The sequence below is a fragment of the Bufo bufo genome, chromosome 4 (assembly GCF_905171765.1).
Source record: "Bufo bufo chromosome 4, aBufBuf1.1, whole genome shotgun sequence".
In the NCBI taxonomy this organism is placed as follows: Eukaryota; Metazoa; Chordata; class Amphibia; order Anura; family Bufonidae; genus Bufo; species Bufo bufo.
Window position 1 is genome coordinate 602,516,238 of NC_053392.1, and position 17,985 is coordinate 602,534,222.

The 17,985-nt window shown below is 41.9% G+C and overlaps 1 protein-coding gene across 1 annotated transcript in view; it reads left to right on the forward strand.

Annotated features, from left to right (window-relative positions):
* The window catches only part of LOC120999597 (calpain-8-like), a 68,264-nt gene that overhangs the window by 14,271 nt on the left and 36,008 nt on the right, over window positions 1-17,985 (forward strand). The window contains exons 3-4 of the mRNA XM_040430553.1: window positions 1,205-1,323; window positions 13,983-14,116. Of these exons, the coding sequence (XP_040286487.1) occupies window positions 1,205-1,323; window positions 13,983-14,116 (253 nt within the window). The remainder of the gene's footprint in view (window positions 1-1,204; window positions 1,324-13,982; window positions 14,117-17,985) is intronic.

Genomic DNA, 17,985 nt, shown 5'->3' on the forward strand with positions numbered 1-17,985 from the left:
CACCGCTACAAGTTTTATATATTTTAATAGTACGGGGCAATGCCCATGATGTTTTTTTTATTTTATTGTTTAAGTGTTTTGATTTTGGGGGGAAGAGGAATGATTAGAATTTTTATATATTTAAAAAAAAATTTTTTTTTTATATTTTCCATAAAGTTTTTTTGCTTTAAAAAAATTAAAATAAACTTTTTATTAGGTCTCCAAGTGGACCACAACATACAATCATAAGAACGCAATTTGTCTAGGGTAATGGAATTTTCTGCATTATCCTATACAGAAATAGGTATATTACAGTTTAGTGCTGCCACCGACTGGCCTGAACTGTAATATACAAGTAGTGAGCCTGGAAGCCTAAGGCGACTTTCACACTTGCGCTTTCCCTTTCCGTTATTGAGATCCGTTATAGGATCTCAATGGTGGGGGAAAACGCTTCCATTTTGTCCCCATTCATTGTCAATGGGGACAAAACTGAATTTAATGAAACAGAATGCACCAGAATGCATTCAGCTGCAAGCAGCGTTTTTCTGTCCGCGATGTTGTGCGTAGCAATACGGATCCGTCCTGACACACAATGTAAGTCAATGGGGACGGATCGGTTTTCTCTAACACAATAGAAAATTGATCCGTCCCCCATTGACTTTCATTAGTGTTCATGGCGGATTTGTCTTGGCTATTTTAAAGATATTGCAACCAGATCTGTTCATAACGGATGCAGACGGTTGCTTTATCAGAACGGAAGCGTTTTTGCTGATCCAGGACGGATCCAGCAAAAACGCTGGTGTGAAAGTAGCCAAATACAGGCTAAGGCTCATTTCTTAGAATGAACGCCTTCTCCCCGATATCTGCAGCCCGTAAAAAGCACACTTCAGGGTTTCTGACTTCTTAGATGCCGTGGTCACATTTGACCATGGCATCTGAGGGGGTAAATGTCCGCAATAGGCATTACTGATGGTTGCAGACATTAGCTGCTCGTGTCTGCTGTATGAAGCAGCAGGCACCCACTAGTTATGGAGCTCGATCCACTCTGGAGCATGCTCCATTTTTAAAGACCCGGGTACATACAGTATATGGCGGATGTTTAGAAGGGGTTAAAAAAAAAGAACAAATTCATTATTGCTGTTCTTAAGACTTACTCCAAATTATTGCAAACTAAAATGAAATACATGAGACATTACCTTTGACCCTTGACTCTTCCTTTACACAGTGGACTGTTGGTTCCTCGCCTCCGTCGCATGTCTCACCATGAATCAAGATTGCCTCTTCCGTGTGGTTCCATCAAATCAATCCTTTGAAAAAGACTATGCCGGGATCTTCCATTTCAAGGTACAGTAACTTCTTTATGTGACACAATGTAAAGCTTCTGGGCCACAGTGCAAAGTCTTTACCAGGGCCCCACCTACCATGTACCATTGATAATAATAGTATCATCTTTTATGGAAGGGGCGTCCTTGGGCACCCCCAGGCCTCAGGAGCTGGGTGTAACTGCTACCTCCATACCTCCTACAGAAGCCCCTGCATAGAATCCAGTTGATTCACATTTGACAACCACTTCATTGTTTGCGTCTACCAGGTTTTTTGTAATATGCAGTTCGGACATACCCTTTCATTTCTTTTCTTTTTCTCCATTGTAGATTCATATTGAAGACATGAAAACAGTGAAGGAACACGTATGGAATTAAGTAGCTAACAGAAAAGTGTTAAACAATCCAGAATATGTTTTATATTTTAGGTTCTTCACAGTCCCCCTTTTTGCTTTGATCACAGCTTTGCACACTTTTGGCATTCTCTCGATCAGCTTTATGAGATATTCGCCTGGAATGGTTTTCCAATTGTCTTCAAGAAGTTCCCAGATGTGCTGGGCACTTGTTGGCTGTTTTTCCTTCACTTTGCCGTCCAACTTATCCTTAATTTGGTTAAGTTAGGGTGGATAAGGAGGCCATGCCATCTGACACAGTACTCCATCAGTCTCCTTCTTGGTCACATAGTCCTTGCATAGCCTGGAGGTATGTTTGGGGTCACTGTCCTGTTAAAATGATGGTCCTACTAAGCACAAATCAGATGTAATAACTTTGGCTCATCGGAGCCAATACATTCTAATTCGATTCGCTCATCCCTAGTTTTTAATCATGACTGCTGTTGAGGATGCCTTCAAAGTTCTGGAAGTATTCCGGATTGACTGTCCTTCATGTCCTAAAGTAATGATGAACTGTCATTTCCCTTTACTTAATTAAGTGGTTCTTGACATAATGTGGATTAGAAGAGTAGAAGAGTAGAGCTAAACTCTGTATAAAACTGCACAACTCAACTGATGGTCTTAAACACATTATAAAGGCAAGAAATTCCACAAATTAACTGTTGACAAGCATACCTGTTAATTGCAAACCATTCCAGGAGACTACCTCATGAAGCTGCTTGAGAGAATGCTAAATGTCATCAAAGGAAAAGGGGGCTACTGTGAAGAACCTAAAATATAAAAAAAAATTCCAACACTTTTCTGTTTGCTGCTTAATTTCCATATGTGTTCCTTTATCATTTTCATGTCTTCGATATGGCCTCATGCACACAACAGTTGTTTTTCTCGGCCTCCGTTCCGTTTTTTTGCGGATAGGATGGGGACCCATTCATTTCAATGGGTCAGCCAAAAAATGCTGATAGTTCATCCGTTTGTGTTCCGCCTCCGTTGTCCGTGTTTCCCTTCAGCAAAAAAAAATAGTGCATGTCCTACTTTTTTCACATTTGCGGACAAGGATAGGCATTTATTACAAGGGATCTGTGGGAAAAAAAACTGATCCTCCCAAAAAAAAAAAAAAAACGGATGCCGCATTCATTTTTTTAGGCAGACGCACACTTTGCGGACGCGAAAAACAACTGTCGTGTGCATGAGGCCTATGAATGTATAATGTAAAAAAAAAATAAAAAATTGAAAAAATAGAAAAAAATAGAATAAAATAGAAATGAAACCATAGAATGAAATCATGACCTATTATTAGGCCTAGTGGCCAGCGTGGAAATTGTGAGATTATATAATTTAAAAAATATATATTTTTAAATATTGATAGTAACATGGAAGATGTTATATATATTTTTTTAAATCACCAAAAATTCAAAATGCAGGCAGATACAGGAGGTCCTAGTGCTTGCATCTGTGCCTTTGGTGAACGCTTTCCATAGAGGATACAGCCACCACCATTTTGGGAAGCTTTGGCTGCAGCAGTTTCTTTGCATGCATTACCCATGGGCACCAGGGGCTTCACCATGTAAGCTTAAAGGGGTTATCCCATGACTAATGTAAAAAAAATTAAATCAGACATCATATATAGAGATGAGCGAATCGAAGCTGACAAAGTAGAATTCGATCCGAATTTCAGGAAATATTCAATTTGCAACAAATGCGAATTTTCTTGCGCTTCGTGGTAGCGAATCACATTATGTATAATTTTATGTGTATTATTATATAAATATGGTGGCCATCGTAGATTCAGCGTTCTAAGTGCAGGACAGACGTGAGAAGGCGCTAGGGAGAGCAATAGGAAAAATCTCATTGTGAAAAAAAAGACTGAAAAAACAATTTAAAAATGCAGAGAAAGGATAGGGAGGAATCATTTCACAGCATCTTAGTGCAGGGAGAGACGTCATAAAGCAGTCGGGACAGTGCTAGAAAAGCGTTTTACAAGTGCAGGACAAGATTATACAGCTCTGTCATTCCAGCAATTTGTTCTTGTTATGGAGGTGCAAGTGCTATGTTGAAAAGCCTTTAGTGGTCTATTTTAGTACAAAAAATAAAAATATACACGCACTTTAATGTTGCAATTATTTGTGGCGAAAGCGTTTAGTGGCCTATTTCAGCACAGAAAAAAAATATATACGCATTTCACTTCTGCAGTTATATGTGGTGATAATGTTTATTGGGCTATTTTAGTACAAAAAGAGAAATATATACACAGTTCACCTGTACTGTTATTTGCGCTGAAAGCGTTCAGTGTCGTATTTCAGTACTACAAGAGAAATATATACGCTGTTCACTTTTGCAGTTACAGTGGATATAAAAAGTCTACACACCCCTGTTAAAATGTCAGGTTTCTGTGATGTAAAAAAATGAGACAAAGATAAATTATTTCAGAACTTTTTCCACCTTTAATGTGACCTATAAACTGTACAACTCAATTGAAAAACAAACTGAAATCTTTTAGGTGGAGGGAAGAAAAAATATAAAAATAAAATAATATGGTTGCATAAGTGTGCACACCCTTAAACTAATACTTTGTTGAAGCACCTTTTGATTTTATTACAGCACTCAGTCTTTTTGGGTATGAGTCTATCAGCATGGCACATTTTGACTTGGCAAGATTTGCCCACTCTTCTTAAAACACTCTAAATCTGTCATTTTGTGAGGGCATCTCCTGTGCACAGCCCTCTTCAGATCACCCCACAGATTTTCAATCGGATTCAGGTCTGGGATCTGGCTGGGCCATTCCAAAACTTTAATCTTCTTCTGGTGAAGCCATTCCTTTGTTGATTTGATTGTATGCTTTGGGTCGTTGTCATGCTACAAGATGAAGTTCCTCTTCATGTTCAGCTTTCTAGCAGAAGCCGGAAGGTTTTGTGCCAATATTGACTGGTATTTGGAACTGTTCATAATTCCCTCTAGCTTAACTAAGGCCCCAGTTCCAGCTGAAGAAAAACAGCCCCAAAGCATGATGCTGCCACCACCATGCTTCACTGTGGGTATGGTGTTCGTTTGGTGATGTGCAGTGTTGTTTTTGCGCCAAACATATATTTTGAATTATGGCCAAAAAGTTCAACCTTGGTTTCATCAGACCATACCATGACACCTTTTCCCACATGCTTTTAGGAGACTTCAGATGTGTTTTTGCAAAATGTAGCCTGGCTTGGATGTTTTTTTTTTGTAAGAAAAGGCTTTCGTCTTGCCACTCTACCCATAGCCCAGACATATGAAGAATACGGGAGATTGTTGTCACATGTACCACACAGCCAGTACTTGGCAGATATTCCTGCAGCTCCTTTAGGCTGGGTTCACACCTGAGCGTTTTACAGCGCGTTCCTACGCGCTGTAAAACGCACAACAAGGAGAAACCAATGCTTCCCTATGGGAATGGTTCTCACCTGGGCGTTTTACAGCGCGTACGATCGCGCTGTAAAACGCCCGACGCTCAAACAAGTACATGAGCGTTTTTTCGGGCGTTTGTCGCGCGTTCCCGTACATAGACTTTCGGGAACGCGCGACAATGTGTGTTCGCTTGTCTCTGTATGCGCGATTGTAAACGCCCGTACAATCGCGCATACAGAGCGCTCCTTTCAGAACGCTCCGGTGTGAACCCAGCCTCAATGTTGCTGTAGGCCTCTTGGTAGCCTCCCAGACCAGCTTTCTTCTCGTCTTTTCATCAATTTTGGAGGGACGTCCAGTTCTTGGTAATGTCACTGTTGTGCCATATTTTCTCCACTTGATGATGACTGTCTTCACTGTGTTCCATGGTACAGTCCTGATTAAAAGTCTAAGACCACTTGAAAAATGGCAAAAAATCATATTTTACATTGTTGGATCTTCAACATGCAACAAGAAGAAAAGAGAGTGAGACAAAGCATTTTTTGAGCATTCAATTAATTGAAAATAATGATTAAACTGAAACAGGCTGTTTTTCAGCTGATCCAAATTTTAGGACCACATGCCTTTAACCCCTTAAGGTGTCACTTTAAGTGCTGATAACTTTAAAACGCTTTGACTTATCCAGGCCATTCTGAGATTGTTTTTTCGTCACATATTGTACTTCATGACACTGGTAAAATGAAAATAAAAAACATCATTTTTATTTATTAAAAAATACCAAATTTACCCAAAATTTGTAAAAAAAATTGCAAATTTCCAAGTTTCAATTTCTCTACTTCTATAATACATAGTAATACCTCCAAAAATAGTTATTACTTTACATTCCCCATATGTCTACTTCATGTTTGGATCATTTTGGGAATGATATTTTATTTTTTGGGGATGTTACAAGGCTTAGAAGTTTAGAAGCAAATCTTGAATTTTTTCAGAAATTTTCAAAACCCAATTTTTAGGGACCAGTTCTGAAGTCACTTTGCGAGGCTTACATAATAGAAACCACCCAAAAATGACTCCATTCTATAAACTACACCCTTCAAGGTATTCAAAACTGATTTTACAAACTTTGTTAACCCTTTAGGTGTTCCACAAGAATTAATGGAAAATAGAGATACAATTTCAAAATTTCACTTTTTTGGCAGATTTACTATTTTATTAATTTTTGCGGCGATACCTAATATGTATACTTTTTTTTATTTATGTAAGTTTTACACAATGATTTCTTTTTTGAAATAAAAAAAATCATGTTTTAGTGTTTCCATAGTCTGAGAGCCATAATTTGTTCAGTTTTTGGGCGATTACCTTGGGTAGGGTATGATTTTTGCGGGATGAGATGACGGTTTTATTGGCACTATTTTGGGGTGCGTGTGACTTTTTGATTGCTTGCTATTACACTTTTTGTGATATAAGGTGTCAAAAAATTGTTTATTTAGCACAGTTTTTTTTTTTTTTTTTTTACGGTGTTCATCTGAGGGGTTAGGTCATGTGATATTTTTATAGAGCCGGTCGATACGGACGCGGCGATAGCTAAAATGCATACTTTTTTTTATTTTTGTAAGTATTACACAATGGTTTTATTTTTGAAGCAAAAAAAAATCATGTTTTAGTGTTTCCATAGTCTGAGAGACATAATTTTTTTCAGTTTTTGGGCGATTACTTTAGGTAGGGTATGATTTTTGCGGGATGAGATGACGGTTTTATTGGCACTATTTTGGGGTACGTGTGACTTTTTGATCGCTTGCTATTACACTTTTTTGTAATGTAAGGTGACAAAAAATTGTTTATTTGGCTCAGTTTTTATTTTAAATTTTTTACGGTGTTCATCTGAGGGGTTAGGTCATGTGATATTTTTATAGAGCCGGTCGATACGGACGCGGCGATACCTAATATGTATACTTTTTTTTTATTTATGTAAGTTTTACACAATAATATCATTTTTGAAACAAAAAGAAAATCATGTTTTAGTGTCTCCATATTCTGAGAGCCATAATTTGTTCAGTTTTTGGGCGATTACCTTGGGTAGGGTATGATTTTTGCGGGATGAGATGACGGTTTTATTGGCACTATTTTGGGGTGCGTGTGACTTTTTGATTGCTTGCTATTACACTTTTTGTGATATAAGGTGTCAAAAAATTGTTTATTTAGCAGTTTTTTTTTTTTTTTTTTTACGGTGTTCATCTGAGGGGTTAGGTCATGTGATATTTTTATAGAGCCGGTCGATACGGACGCGGCGATAGCTAAAATGCATACTTTTTTTTATTTTTGTAAGTATTACACAATGGTTTTATTTTTGAAGCAAAAAAAAATCATGTTTTAGTGTTTCCATAGTCTGAGAGACATAATTTTTTTCAGTTTTTGGGCGATTACCTTAGGTAGGGTATGATTTTTGCGGGATGAGATGACGGTTTTATTGGCACTATTTTGGGGTACGTGTGACTTTTTGATCGCTTGCTATTACACTTTTTTGTAATGTAAGGTGACAAAAAATGGTTTATTTGGCTCAGTTTTTATTTTAAATTTTTTACGGTGTTCATCTGAGGGGTTAGGTCATGTGATATTTTTATAGAGCCGGTCGATACGGACGCGGCGATACCTAATATGTATACTTTTTTTTTATTTATGTAAGTTTTACACAATAATATCATTTTTGAAACAAAAAGAAAATCATGTTTTAGTGTCTCCATATTCTGAGAGCCATAGTTTTTTTTAGTTTTTGGGCGATTATCTTAGGTAGGGTTTCATTTTTTGTGGGATGAGATGACGGTTTGATTGGCACTATTTTGGGGTGTATATGACTTTTTGATCGCTTGCTATTACACTTTTTGTGATGTAAGGTGACAAAAAATTGTTTATTTAGCACAGTTTTTATTTTTTACGGTGTTCATCTGAGGGATTAGGTCATGTGATATGTTTATAGAGCCGGTCGATTCGGACACGGCGACACCTAATATGTAAACTCCCCCCCCCCTCCCTATTTTTAACCAATTTTTTTTAACTTTATTTGGGGAAAATGATGTTTTTGTTTATTTTTACTTGAAACTTGTAATTTTTTGGGGGGAAAACTTTATTTTTTTCAACTTTTTTTTTCACTTTATTTTTTGTCCCACTTTGGGACTTGAACTTTTGGGGGTCTAATCCTTTACAATGCATTCCAATACTTCAATACTTCTGTATTGGAATGCATTGGCTGTATAAGTAATACTGTGTGTATTACTCATACAGCTTCCGGCCTGTGAGATCCAGGGGGCTGGATCTCACAGGCTCATCACCGGAAGGCAGCGTGATGCCTTCCTTAGACATTCGCGCTGCCTTCCATGCCATCGGGTCCCCCCCACAGGCCCATGGAGACCCGATGGCATTACCGCCGCCGCAACTTAGAAAAGCCGCAAACCGCACCGCCGACACTGGGGGGGGGGTCACGGGATAACCCCGCGCATTTAGCCGAGGTGCCTGCTCAATGATTTGAACAGGCACCTTGTTCCGATCACCGCCCGTCGGGCGGCGGTGATCGGAACAACACATGACGTACCGGTACGTCATGGGTCCTTAAGGACTCGAGATCCATGCCGTACCGGTACGTCATGGGTCCCTATGGGGTTAAAAGGCCAAATCTGTGCAAAGATGTGGATTCATTGTCATTTTCTGTCAGGTAGTCACAGGTTGTGGTGGCAAAGGCAAAAAAACTCTCCCTTTATTAACGTGGGCGGGTTGTTGAACTGCATAAGCAGGGTCTCTCACAGCGTGCCATCGCTGCTGAGGTGGGACGCAGTAAGACAGTCATTTGGAATTTCTTAAATGATCCTGAGGGTTATGGAACAAAAAAGTCAAGTGGAAGACCCAAAAATATTTCACCAGCACTGAGCCGGAGGATCCAATTGACTGTCCGTCAAGACACTGGACGATCCTCGACCCAAATTAAGGCCCTTACTGGTGCTGACTGCAGCCCCATAACCATCAGTCGGCACCTGAGACTGAAGGGCTTAAAAAACAAAAAACGTCTTCAAAGACCTCGTCTCCTTGAACGCCACAGAACTGCTCGTTTGGACTTTGCAAGAGAGCACCAAACATGGGACAGTCAAAGGTGGAAGAAAGTTTTATTCTCTGATGAAAAAAAATGTAACCTTGATGGTTTCCAACGTTACTGGCATGACAAGCAGATCCCACCTGAGATGTTTTCTACGCGCCACAGTGGAGGGGGCGCCATAATGGTCTGGGGTGCTTTTTCCTTCAGTGGAACAATGGAGCTTCAGGAAGTGCAGGGGCGTCAAACGGCCGCTGGCTATGTCCAGATGTTGCAGAGAGCATTCCTCATGACTGAGGGCCCTCGCCTGTGTGGTAACGACTGGGTTTTTCAACAGGACAACGCTACAGTACACAATTCCTGCAGGACAAGGCACTTCTTACAGGAGAATAACATCACTCTTTTGGCCCATCCTGCGTGTTCCCCTGATCTAAATCCAATTGAGAACCTTTGGGGATGGATGGCAAGGGAAGTTTACAAAACTGGACAACAGTTCCAGACAGTAGATGGCCTTCGTGCGGCCGTCTTCACCACTTGGAGAAATGTTCCCACTCATCTCATGGAAACGCTTGCATCAAGCATGCCGAAACGAATTTTTGAAGTGATCAACAATAACGGCGGAGCTACTCATTACTGAGTTTATGTTTGGAAGTTGGATTTATGTTTTGGGGGGGTTTAGTTTTTTTTTGGAGGTGTGGTCCTAAACTTTTGATCAGCTGAAAAACAGGTGGTCTTAAACTTTTGATCCGGACTGTATATCTAATGCCTTGGAAATTCTTTTGTACCCTTCTCCTGACTGATACCTTTTAACAATGAGATCCCTCTGATGTTTTGGAAGCTCTCTGTGGACCATGGCTTTTGCTGAGGGATGCGGCTAAGAAAATTTCAGCAAAGACCAACTAGAGCAGCTGAACTTTATTTGGGGTTAATCAGAGGCACTTTAAATGATGGCAGGTGTATGCTGACTCCTATTTAACATGATTCTGAATGTGATTGCTTAATTCTGAACACAGCTACATCCCCAGTTATAAGAGGGTGTGCACACTTGTTGTACAGTTTATAGGTCACATTAAAGGTGGAAAAAGTTCTGAAATGATTTATCTTTGTCTCATTTTTTGACATCACAGAAACCTGAAAACAGGGGTGTGTAGACTTTTTATATCCACTGTATTTGTGCTAAACGCGTTTACTGGCCTATTTCAGTACAAAATTAGAAATATATACGCAGTTCACTTCTGCAGTTATATGTGTTGAAAGCGTTTAGTGGCATATTTCGGTAGAAAAACAAAATTTATTTAGCGTTCAGCGCTGCAGTAATATTTGTGGTGAAATCTTTACTGACGTATTTCAGTACAAAAGCAATTTATTCAGCATTCAGCGCTGCAGTAATATTTGTGGTGAAACCTTTACTAACGTATTTCGGTAGAAAGGCAAAATATATTCGGCATTTACTGTTGCAGTTATATGTGGTAAAATATTTAGTTACGTATTTTGGTGAAAAAACTAAATTTATTCAGAGTTCAGCGCTGCAATAATATTTGTGGTGAAATCTTTACTGCCGTGTTTCAGTAGAAAAGCAATTCATTCAGCGTTTAGCGCTGCAGTAATATTTGTGGTGAAATCTTTAGTGACGTATTTTGGTAGGAAAACAAAATATATTAAGCGTTCACTGTTGCAGTTATACGTGGTAAAATCTTTAGTTACGTATTTTGGTAGAAAAACTACATTTTTTCAGCGTTCAGCGCTGCAGTAATATTTGTGGTGAAATCTTTACTGACGTAATTTGGTGATTTCATCCTTCTCACGATGCTGCTGCTGCAGTCAACTCCAGACTCTGTCATTGTGCCACTCGGTGGCCTTCTCCTAATGCTGCCAACTCCAGACTCAGTCATTGTGCCACTTATTGGCCTTCTCCTGACACTGCTGCTGCTGCCACCAACTCCAGACTCTGTCATTGTGCCACTAGGTGGTCTTCTAGTAATGCTGCTGCCATCTCCACACTATGTCACCTTGCCACTCTGTGGTATCTTGATGCAGCTGCAATATCCACACTATGTCACCTTGCCACTCTGTGGTATCCTCCTGAATCTGCTGCTGTTGCCACCTCCAGGCTCTGTCATTATGCAACTCGGTGGCCTCCTAATACTGCTGCCAACTCCAGACACGGTCATTGTGCCACTCGGTGGCCTTCTCCTGATGCCGCTGCATCCAACTACGGACTCTGTCATTGTGCCATTCAGTGGCCGTCTCCTAATGCTGCCAACTCCATACGCAGTCATTGTGCCACTCGTTGGCCTTCTCCTGACGCTGCTGCCGCCAACTCCGGACTCTGTCATTGTGCCACTTGGTAGCCTTCTCCTGATGCTGCCAACTCCAGACTTTGTCATTGTGCCACTCGGTGGCCTTCTCCTGATGCTGCTGTTGACATCTCCACACTATGTCACCTTGCCACTCTGTGGTAATCTGATGCTGCTGCCATAGCCACACTATGTCACCTTGCCACTCAGTGGTATCCTCCTGATGCTGCTGCTGTCGCCACCTCCAGACTCTGTCATTGTGCCACTCGGTGGCCTTCTCCTAATGCTGACAACTCCAGACTTTATCATTGTGCCACTCATTGGCCTTCCCCTGATGCAGCTGCTGCTGCCATCTCCACACTATGTCACCTTGCCACTCTGTGGTATCCTGATACTGCTGCCATATCCACACTATGTCACCTTGCCACTCTGTGGTATCCTGCTGATGCTGCTGCTGTCACCACCTCCAGACTCTGTCATTGTGCCACTCGTTGGCCTTCTCCTGACACTGCTGCCGCCAACTCCGAACTCTGCCATTGTGCCACTCGGTGGCCTTCTCCTGATGCTGCCACCTCCAAACTCTGTTATTGTGCTACTCAGTGGCCTTCTCCTGATGCTGCCAACTCCAGACTTTATCATTGTGCCACTCGTTGGCCTTCCCCTGATGCAGCTGCTGCTGCCATCTCCACACTATGTCACCTTGCCACTCTGTGGTATCCTGATACTGCTGCCATATCCACACTATGTCACCTTGCCGCTCTTTGGTATCCTCCTGATGCTGCTGCTGTCCCCACCTCCAGACTCTGTCGTTGTGCCACTCAGTGGCCTCCTTATACTGCTGCCAACTCCGGACTCGGTCATTGTGCCACTCGCTGGCCTTTTCCTGATGCTGTTGCTGCCAACTCCAGGCTCTGTCATTGTGCCACTCAGTGACCTTCTCCTTATGCTGCCAACTCCAGACTCTGTCATTGTGCTACTTTTTGGCCTTCTCCTGATGCTGCCAACTCCAGACTCAGTCATTGTGCCACTCGTTGGCCTTTGCCCTCTCTTTGTGCCACTCTGTGGTCTCCCCACGCTGCTGCCACATCTACACTGTGTCATTGTGCCGCTCTGTGGCCTCCTGATGCTGCCTTTATCTCCAGACTCCATCATTGTGCCGCTCTGTGGTCTCCTCATGCTGCTGACACCTCCAGACTCTGTCATTGTGCCGCTCTGCGGCCTCCTGATGCTGCCACCACCTTACCACTATGTCATAGGGCCACTTTGTGGGCTTCTCATGCTGTTCCCACCCTCCTCACTTTATGACTGGGCCACTACTTTGCCTTTTTGCCTGGCTGACATCATAATTTATTTGACCCTTCTTCTGATCTGTCAGAAGGAAGGAAAAATGATCCTGTCTTTGTAGCAGCTGTAAGGCCTGTATGGTCCCATCAGAGTTGGCTTATGATTTGGTAGCCAAAAGCAGGAGTGGGTACAAAACACAGAAGACATGCAAATATTCCATTCACGTTTCATCTCTGTTTTGGACCCACTCCTGTTTTTTTGCATTAGCAATACTGATGGATTACTGACTAAATGCTGACCGATTAAAGGCGGATGCAAAACAGACAGGATCCGTTTTATGTGGGTTATTTTTCTGACGGTAGCAGACTCCCTATGCGTGTTACTGCAAGGCACAGTGTTCTACACCACTATAAAGGCTCTCTGCAGCCAGGAAATAGCCGTTTTTTTAATGCAATTCACAACGAATATATTCGGATCAAACCAATAGAAATTTTGAAAAATTCGCTCATCTCTAATCATATAGTTCATGACAATCTCTTTCTAACAAAGCCAGAACCATCCCTGCACCTCACATGGATCCAGAGATCTCCCCATTAATTGCTCAGCCAGATTTATATCAAGCTGACAGCTCAAGGGGAGTGTCTTCTCTGTTGCAGCTAAGGGGGCGTGTCCATGCTCTCCCTATCACAGCTCAGGAGGCAGTTGAAGGATGAAACTGAGCATGTGCGACCTTCTCAGTGAGCAGGTCAAAGAAATAGGAAGAAAATACACAAACTGCAGGTGGCGCTATACAGACACATTTTATTGAATATCTAATTGGCTATGCTAAATTTTTAATTACATGCAATTACAAAAGTATTCAGATCCAGGTACTGGTTTTAAAACTGTAGAATATTTTTTGTGGGACAACCCATTTAAGAAAGACCTGACATGTTTTAGTGTTTCTTATGCCATTAGGTATCAGTGTATGGTATTTGTACAAAGATAACTGCTGTCCATTGACCAGTTAGGACAAATGAACATCATAGAGGGATCACTGGCTTAAGTCCCCCTATGTGACTTACAATGGAGAACCTCTGTGGATGATCACCATGTAATATGACTTTTGTCAGAATGGCCACAGCTTCTCAATGCAAAATCAGGTGTTTGCCGATGTGCCAGGAGATTATTGCCACATTGGCTCCTGTTTGAAAAAGGTTGTCTGTGATAAGAAACAGGAGACAATTGAGCCTAACCAAATATTCTGGCTTTATTACAGTTTTGGCAGTATGGAAAATGGATAGAAGTGGTAGTCGATGACATGATGCCTACAAAGAATAAAAAGCTCAAGGCTGCTAAGTCCAATACAACTAATGAGTTCTGGAGCGCACTTCTGGAAAAAGCCTATGCTAAGTAAGTGCAGTGAAAATGAATGTTACCATCCACTTGTAGATGGTGCTCAGTGATTATTAGTGTTGAGCGCGAATATTCAAATAGCTAATTTTTCTCACGAATAATAAAAACAATAATTCGCAAATATTTAGAATATATTGATATATATTCGTTAAAACGAATATTAGTTTTTTTGTTTTTTTTTAATCTGAAACCCATTAGTGATAATACATGTAATGGGTTCAGATGAAAAAAAAAAAAAAAGAATATTCGTATTACGAATATAGCGCTATATTGTACATATTCAACAATTCTACCAAGCCAACCCAATAGGAAAGTTGCTTAACGCCCTTACACAATTCGATTAATGCGCATATTTAATTGCTGATTTTTCGCATAAGATAAACTATATTAAAGAATATTTTAATTTAGTACTGACTAAGATATTTTAGCCTTCTCAGTGAGGAAAGGAGGAGGTCTGGTCAGGAGGGGGAGAGCTGGTGCTGGGGGCACCGTTAGTCCGGGGTTGGGGCAGCTCCGACCGGGAGCAGCAGCAACAGCAGCAGGAGGACCAAGAGGTTATGGTCCCGGGCAGCCATGAAGAGTCACTGCGTGCTGTCCTCTTCCCCATGGCTGCCCACATGCTGCGATGCCTCAGGAAGAACCCCCGAATCAGGAAAATTAAGGGGAGGGGTGATTATTGGTTGACCACCCTTTTAGACCTTCGCTGCAAGGGGAAACTGGAGCAGTTCATCCCAGCCAGCCGGAGGGAGGCCCGTATGCAAAACCTGTGGGCCTGTCTTATCAACCGGCTGGAGCAGGCAAACCCTTTGCGTCATGCTCCAGTTCTCCCCGCCCATCTCACCCAGCCGGTGGCTGGCCTCAGCAGCACCAGCTGACCTTATGGGTGAGATGAGGTTGTTCTACCAGTCTGTGCGACCCAGTACCAGCAGCAGCATCAGTTACCACAAGCAGCTGGCCCGCATGGTGGCAGACTACAAGGGTTCGTTGTGCTTCTGACAGCATGAGCACCGACGACCCCATGGAGAACTGGGTTGCCAGGCTGGACACCTGCTGTCAGCTCGCTCAGTATGCGCTGGAGTAACTATGTTGCCCCCCCTCTAGGGTACTCTCTGAGCGGACATTCAGCGCGGCAGGTGGTGTGGTAACCGACAAGCGGACCCGTTTGTCCACTGACTCCGTGGATATACTGACATTCATCAAAATGAACGAGTCCTGGATCGGCAGTGAGTTCTTGGCCCCCGCTGTCGGTTCAGGCCGTTGAAGGGTCCCTTGTCCATCCATCTCGTTGTCTCTCCTTCCTAAACTCCATTGTTTGTAAATTATTTATTGATATTTTTAATTATTTATTTATTTAAATTTTTAATTATCAATTTCTTAAATTATGTATATGATTAATGATTTATTTATTTAATTCTGAATTATTAAATGTATCTATTGATGTATATAATTATTTTTAGTTTTTATTTAATGATGAAATTTAAAATATATTTGTTATAATGTTTTTATATATTTGTCTATTTTTTTATTTATATAAATCATGTTTTTCTACTGTGATTTATTGAGGTTTGAATTTTTTAATATATGGATTTATTTATATATTTATAATTGATTTAATTATTATAATCATGTATTTTGTTAATAATATATTAATTTAATGAAATTTTTAAATGTTAATATATTAGATTTTATCTTTATTTATTTTCATATTTATGTACTGATGAATTTGAGGAATCATGTATCTGTAAATTAATTTAATAATTTATTGAATGGTTGTTTTTTATTATACACTGCTCCAAAAAATAAAGGGAACACTTAAACAACACAATGTAACTCCAAGTCAATCACACTTCTGTGAAATCAAACTGTCCACTTAGGAAGCAACACTGAGTGACAATCAATTTCACATGCTGTTGTGCAAATGGATAGACAACAGATGGAAATTATAGGCAATTAGCAAGACACCCCCAATAAAGGAGTGGTTCTGCAGGAGGTGACCACAGACCACTTCTCAGTTCCTATGCTTCCTGGCTGATGTTTTGGTCACTTTTGAATGCTGGCGGTGCTTTCACTCTAGTGGTAGCATGAGACGGAGTCTACAACCCACACAAGTGGCTCAGGTAGTGCAGCTTATCCAGGACGGCACATCAATGAGAGCTGTGGCAAGAAGGTTTGCTGTGTCTGTCAGCGTAGTGTCCAGAGCATGGAGGCGCTACCAGGAGACAGGCCAGTACATCAGGAGACGTGGAGGAGGCCGTAGGAGGGCAACAACCCAGCAGCAGGACCGCTACCTCTGCCTTTGTGCAAGGAGGAACAGGAGGAGCACTGCCAGAGCCCTGCAAAATGACCTCCAGCAGGCCACAAATGTGCATGTGTCTGCTCAAACGGTCAGAAACAGACTCCATGAGGGTGATATGAGGGCCCGACGTCCACAGGTGGGGGTTGTGCTTACAGCCAAACACCGTGCAGGACGTTTGGCATTTTCCAGAGAACACCAAGATTGGCAAATTCGCCACTGGCGCCCTGTGCTCTTCACAGATGAAAGCAGGTTCACACTGAGCACATGTGACAGACGTGACAGACGTGACAGACGCCGTGGAGAAAGTTCTGCTGCCTGCAACATCCTCCAGCATGACCGGTTTGGCATTGGGTCAGTAATGGGTCAGTAATGGTGTGGGGTGGCATTTCTTTGGAGGGCCGCACAGCCCTCCATGTGCTCGCCAGAGGTAGCCTGACTGCCATTAGGTACCGAGATGAGATCCTCAGACCCCTTGTGAGACCATATGCTGGTGCGGTTGGCCCTGGGTTCCTCCTAATGCAAGACAATGCTAGACCTCATGTGGCTGGAGTGTGTCAGCAGTTCCTGCAAGACGAAGGCATTGATGCTATGGACTGGCCCGCCCGTTCCCCAGACCTTAATCCAATTGAGCACATCTGGGACATCATGTCTCGCTCTATCCACCAACGTCACATTGCAACACAGACTGTCCAGGAGTTGGCAGATGCTTTAGTCCAGGTCTGGGAGGAGATCCCTCAGGAGACCGTCCGCCACCTCATCAGGAGCATGCACAGGCCTTGTAGGGAGGTCATACAGGCACGTGGAGGCCACACACACTACTGAGCCTCATTTTGACTTGTTTTAAGGACATTACATCAAAGTTGGATCAGCCTGTAGTGTGTTTTTCCACTTTAATTTTGAGTGTGACTCCAAATCCAGACCTCCATGGGTTGAAAAATTTGATTTCCATTTTTTTTATTTTTGTGTGATTTTGTTGTCAGCACATTCAACTATGTAAAGAACAAAGTATTTCAGAAGAATATTTAATTAATTCAGATCTGGGATGTGTTATTTTTGTGTTCCCTTTATTTTTTGAGCAGTGTATTTAATTATCTATCTATTATTTTCTATATAGATTATTTTTTAAATATCAGGTTTTTACTCTTTAATTAATTTATTTATTAATATAATTAATGTAATTGACACACAGCGCTACACACGCCGCCTGCACCGGTCTGCTATCATTTTTCATATCAGGCACAGCAAGTCAGTAGCAGAACAATGCGGTTGCACAGCCAGCCTCACCATGTGATGATTCCTCCAAGCCAGAGGGCAGTAGGAGTGGCGGTGTTTAGCAGCGGCTCTCTCATCCTCCTTTAGTCTGTGAGGAGTTATGGGTACTGCCGCTCTCCCCACCCATGCATGATCATCACCGCACACACGCTGGGCTTCGGCCAAAGGCAGGACCCATTCGTCCTGTGCCCGTCTGAGCACAGAAGGCAGTAATGAGCCAGCTTGCCTCGGCCAGGGTCTGGAAGTGTCCCCTGCTCAGGCGCCGTGATTAGTTCACCTTCCCATCGTTGAAGACTCA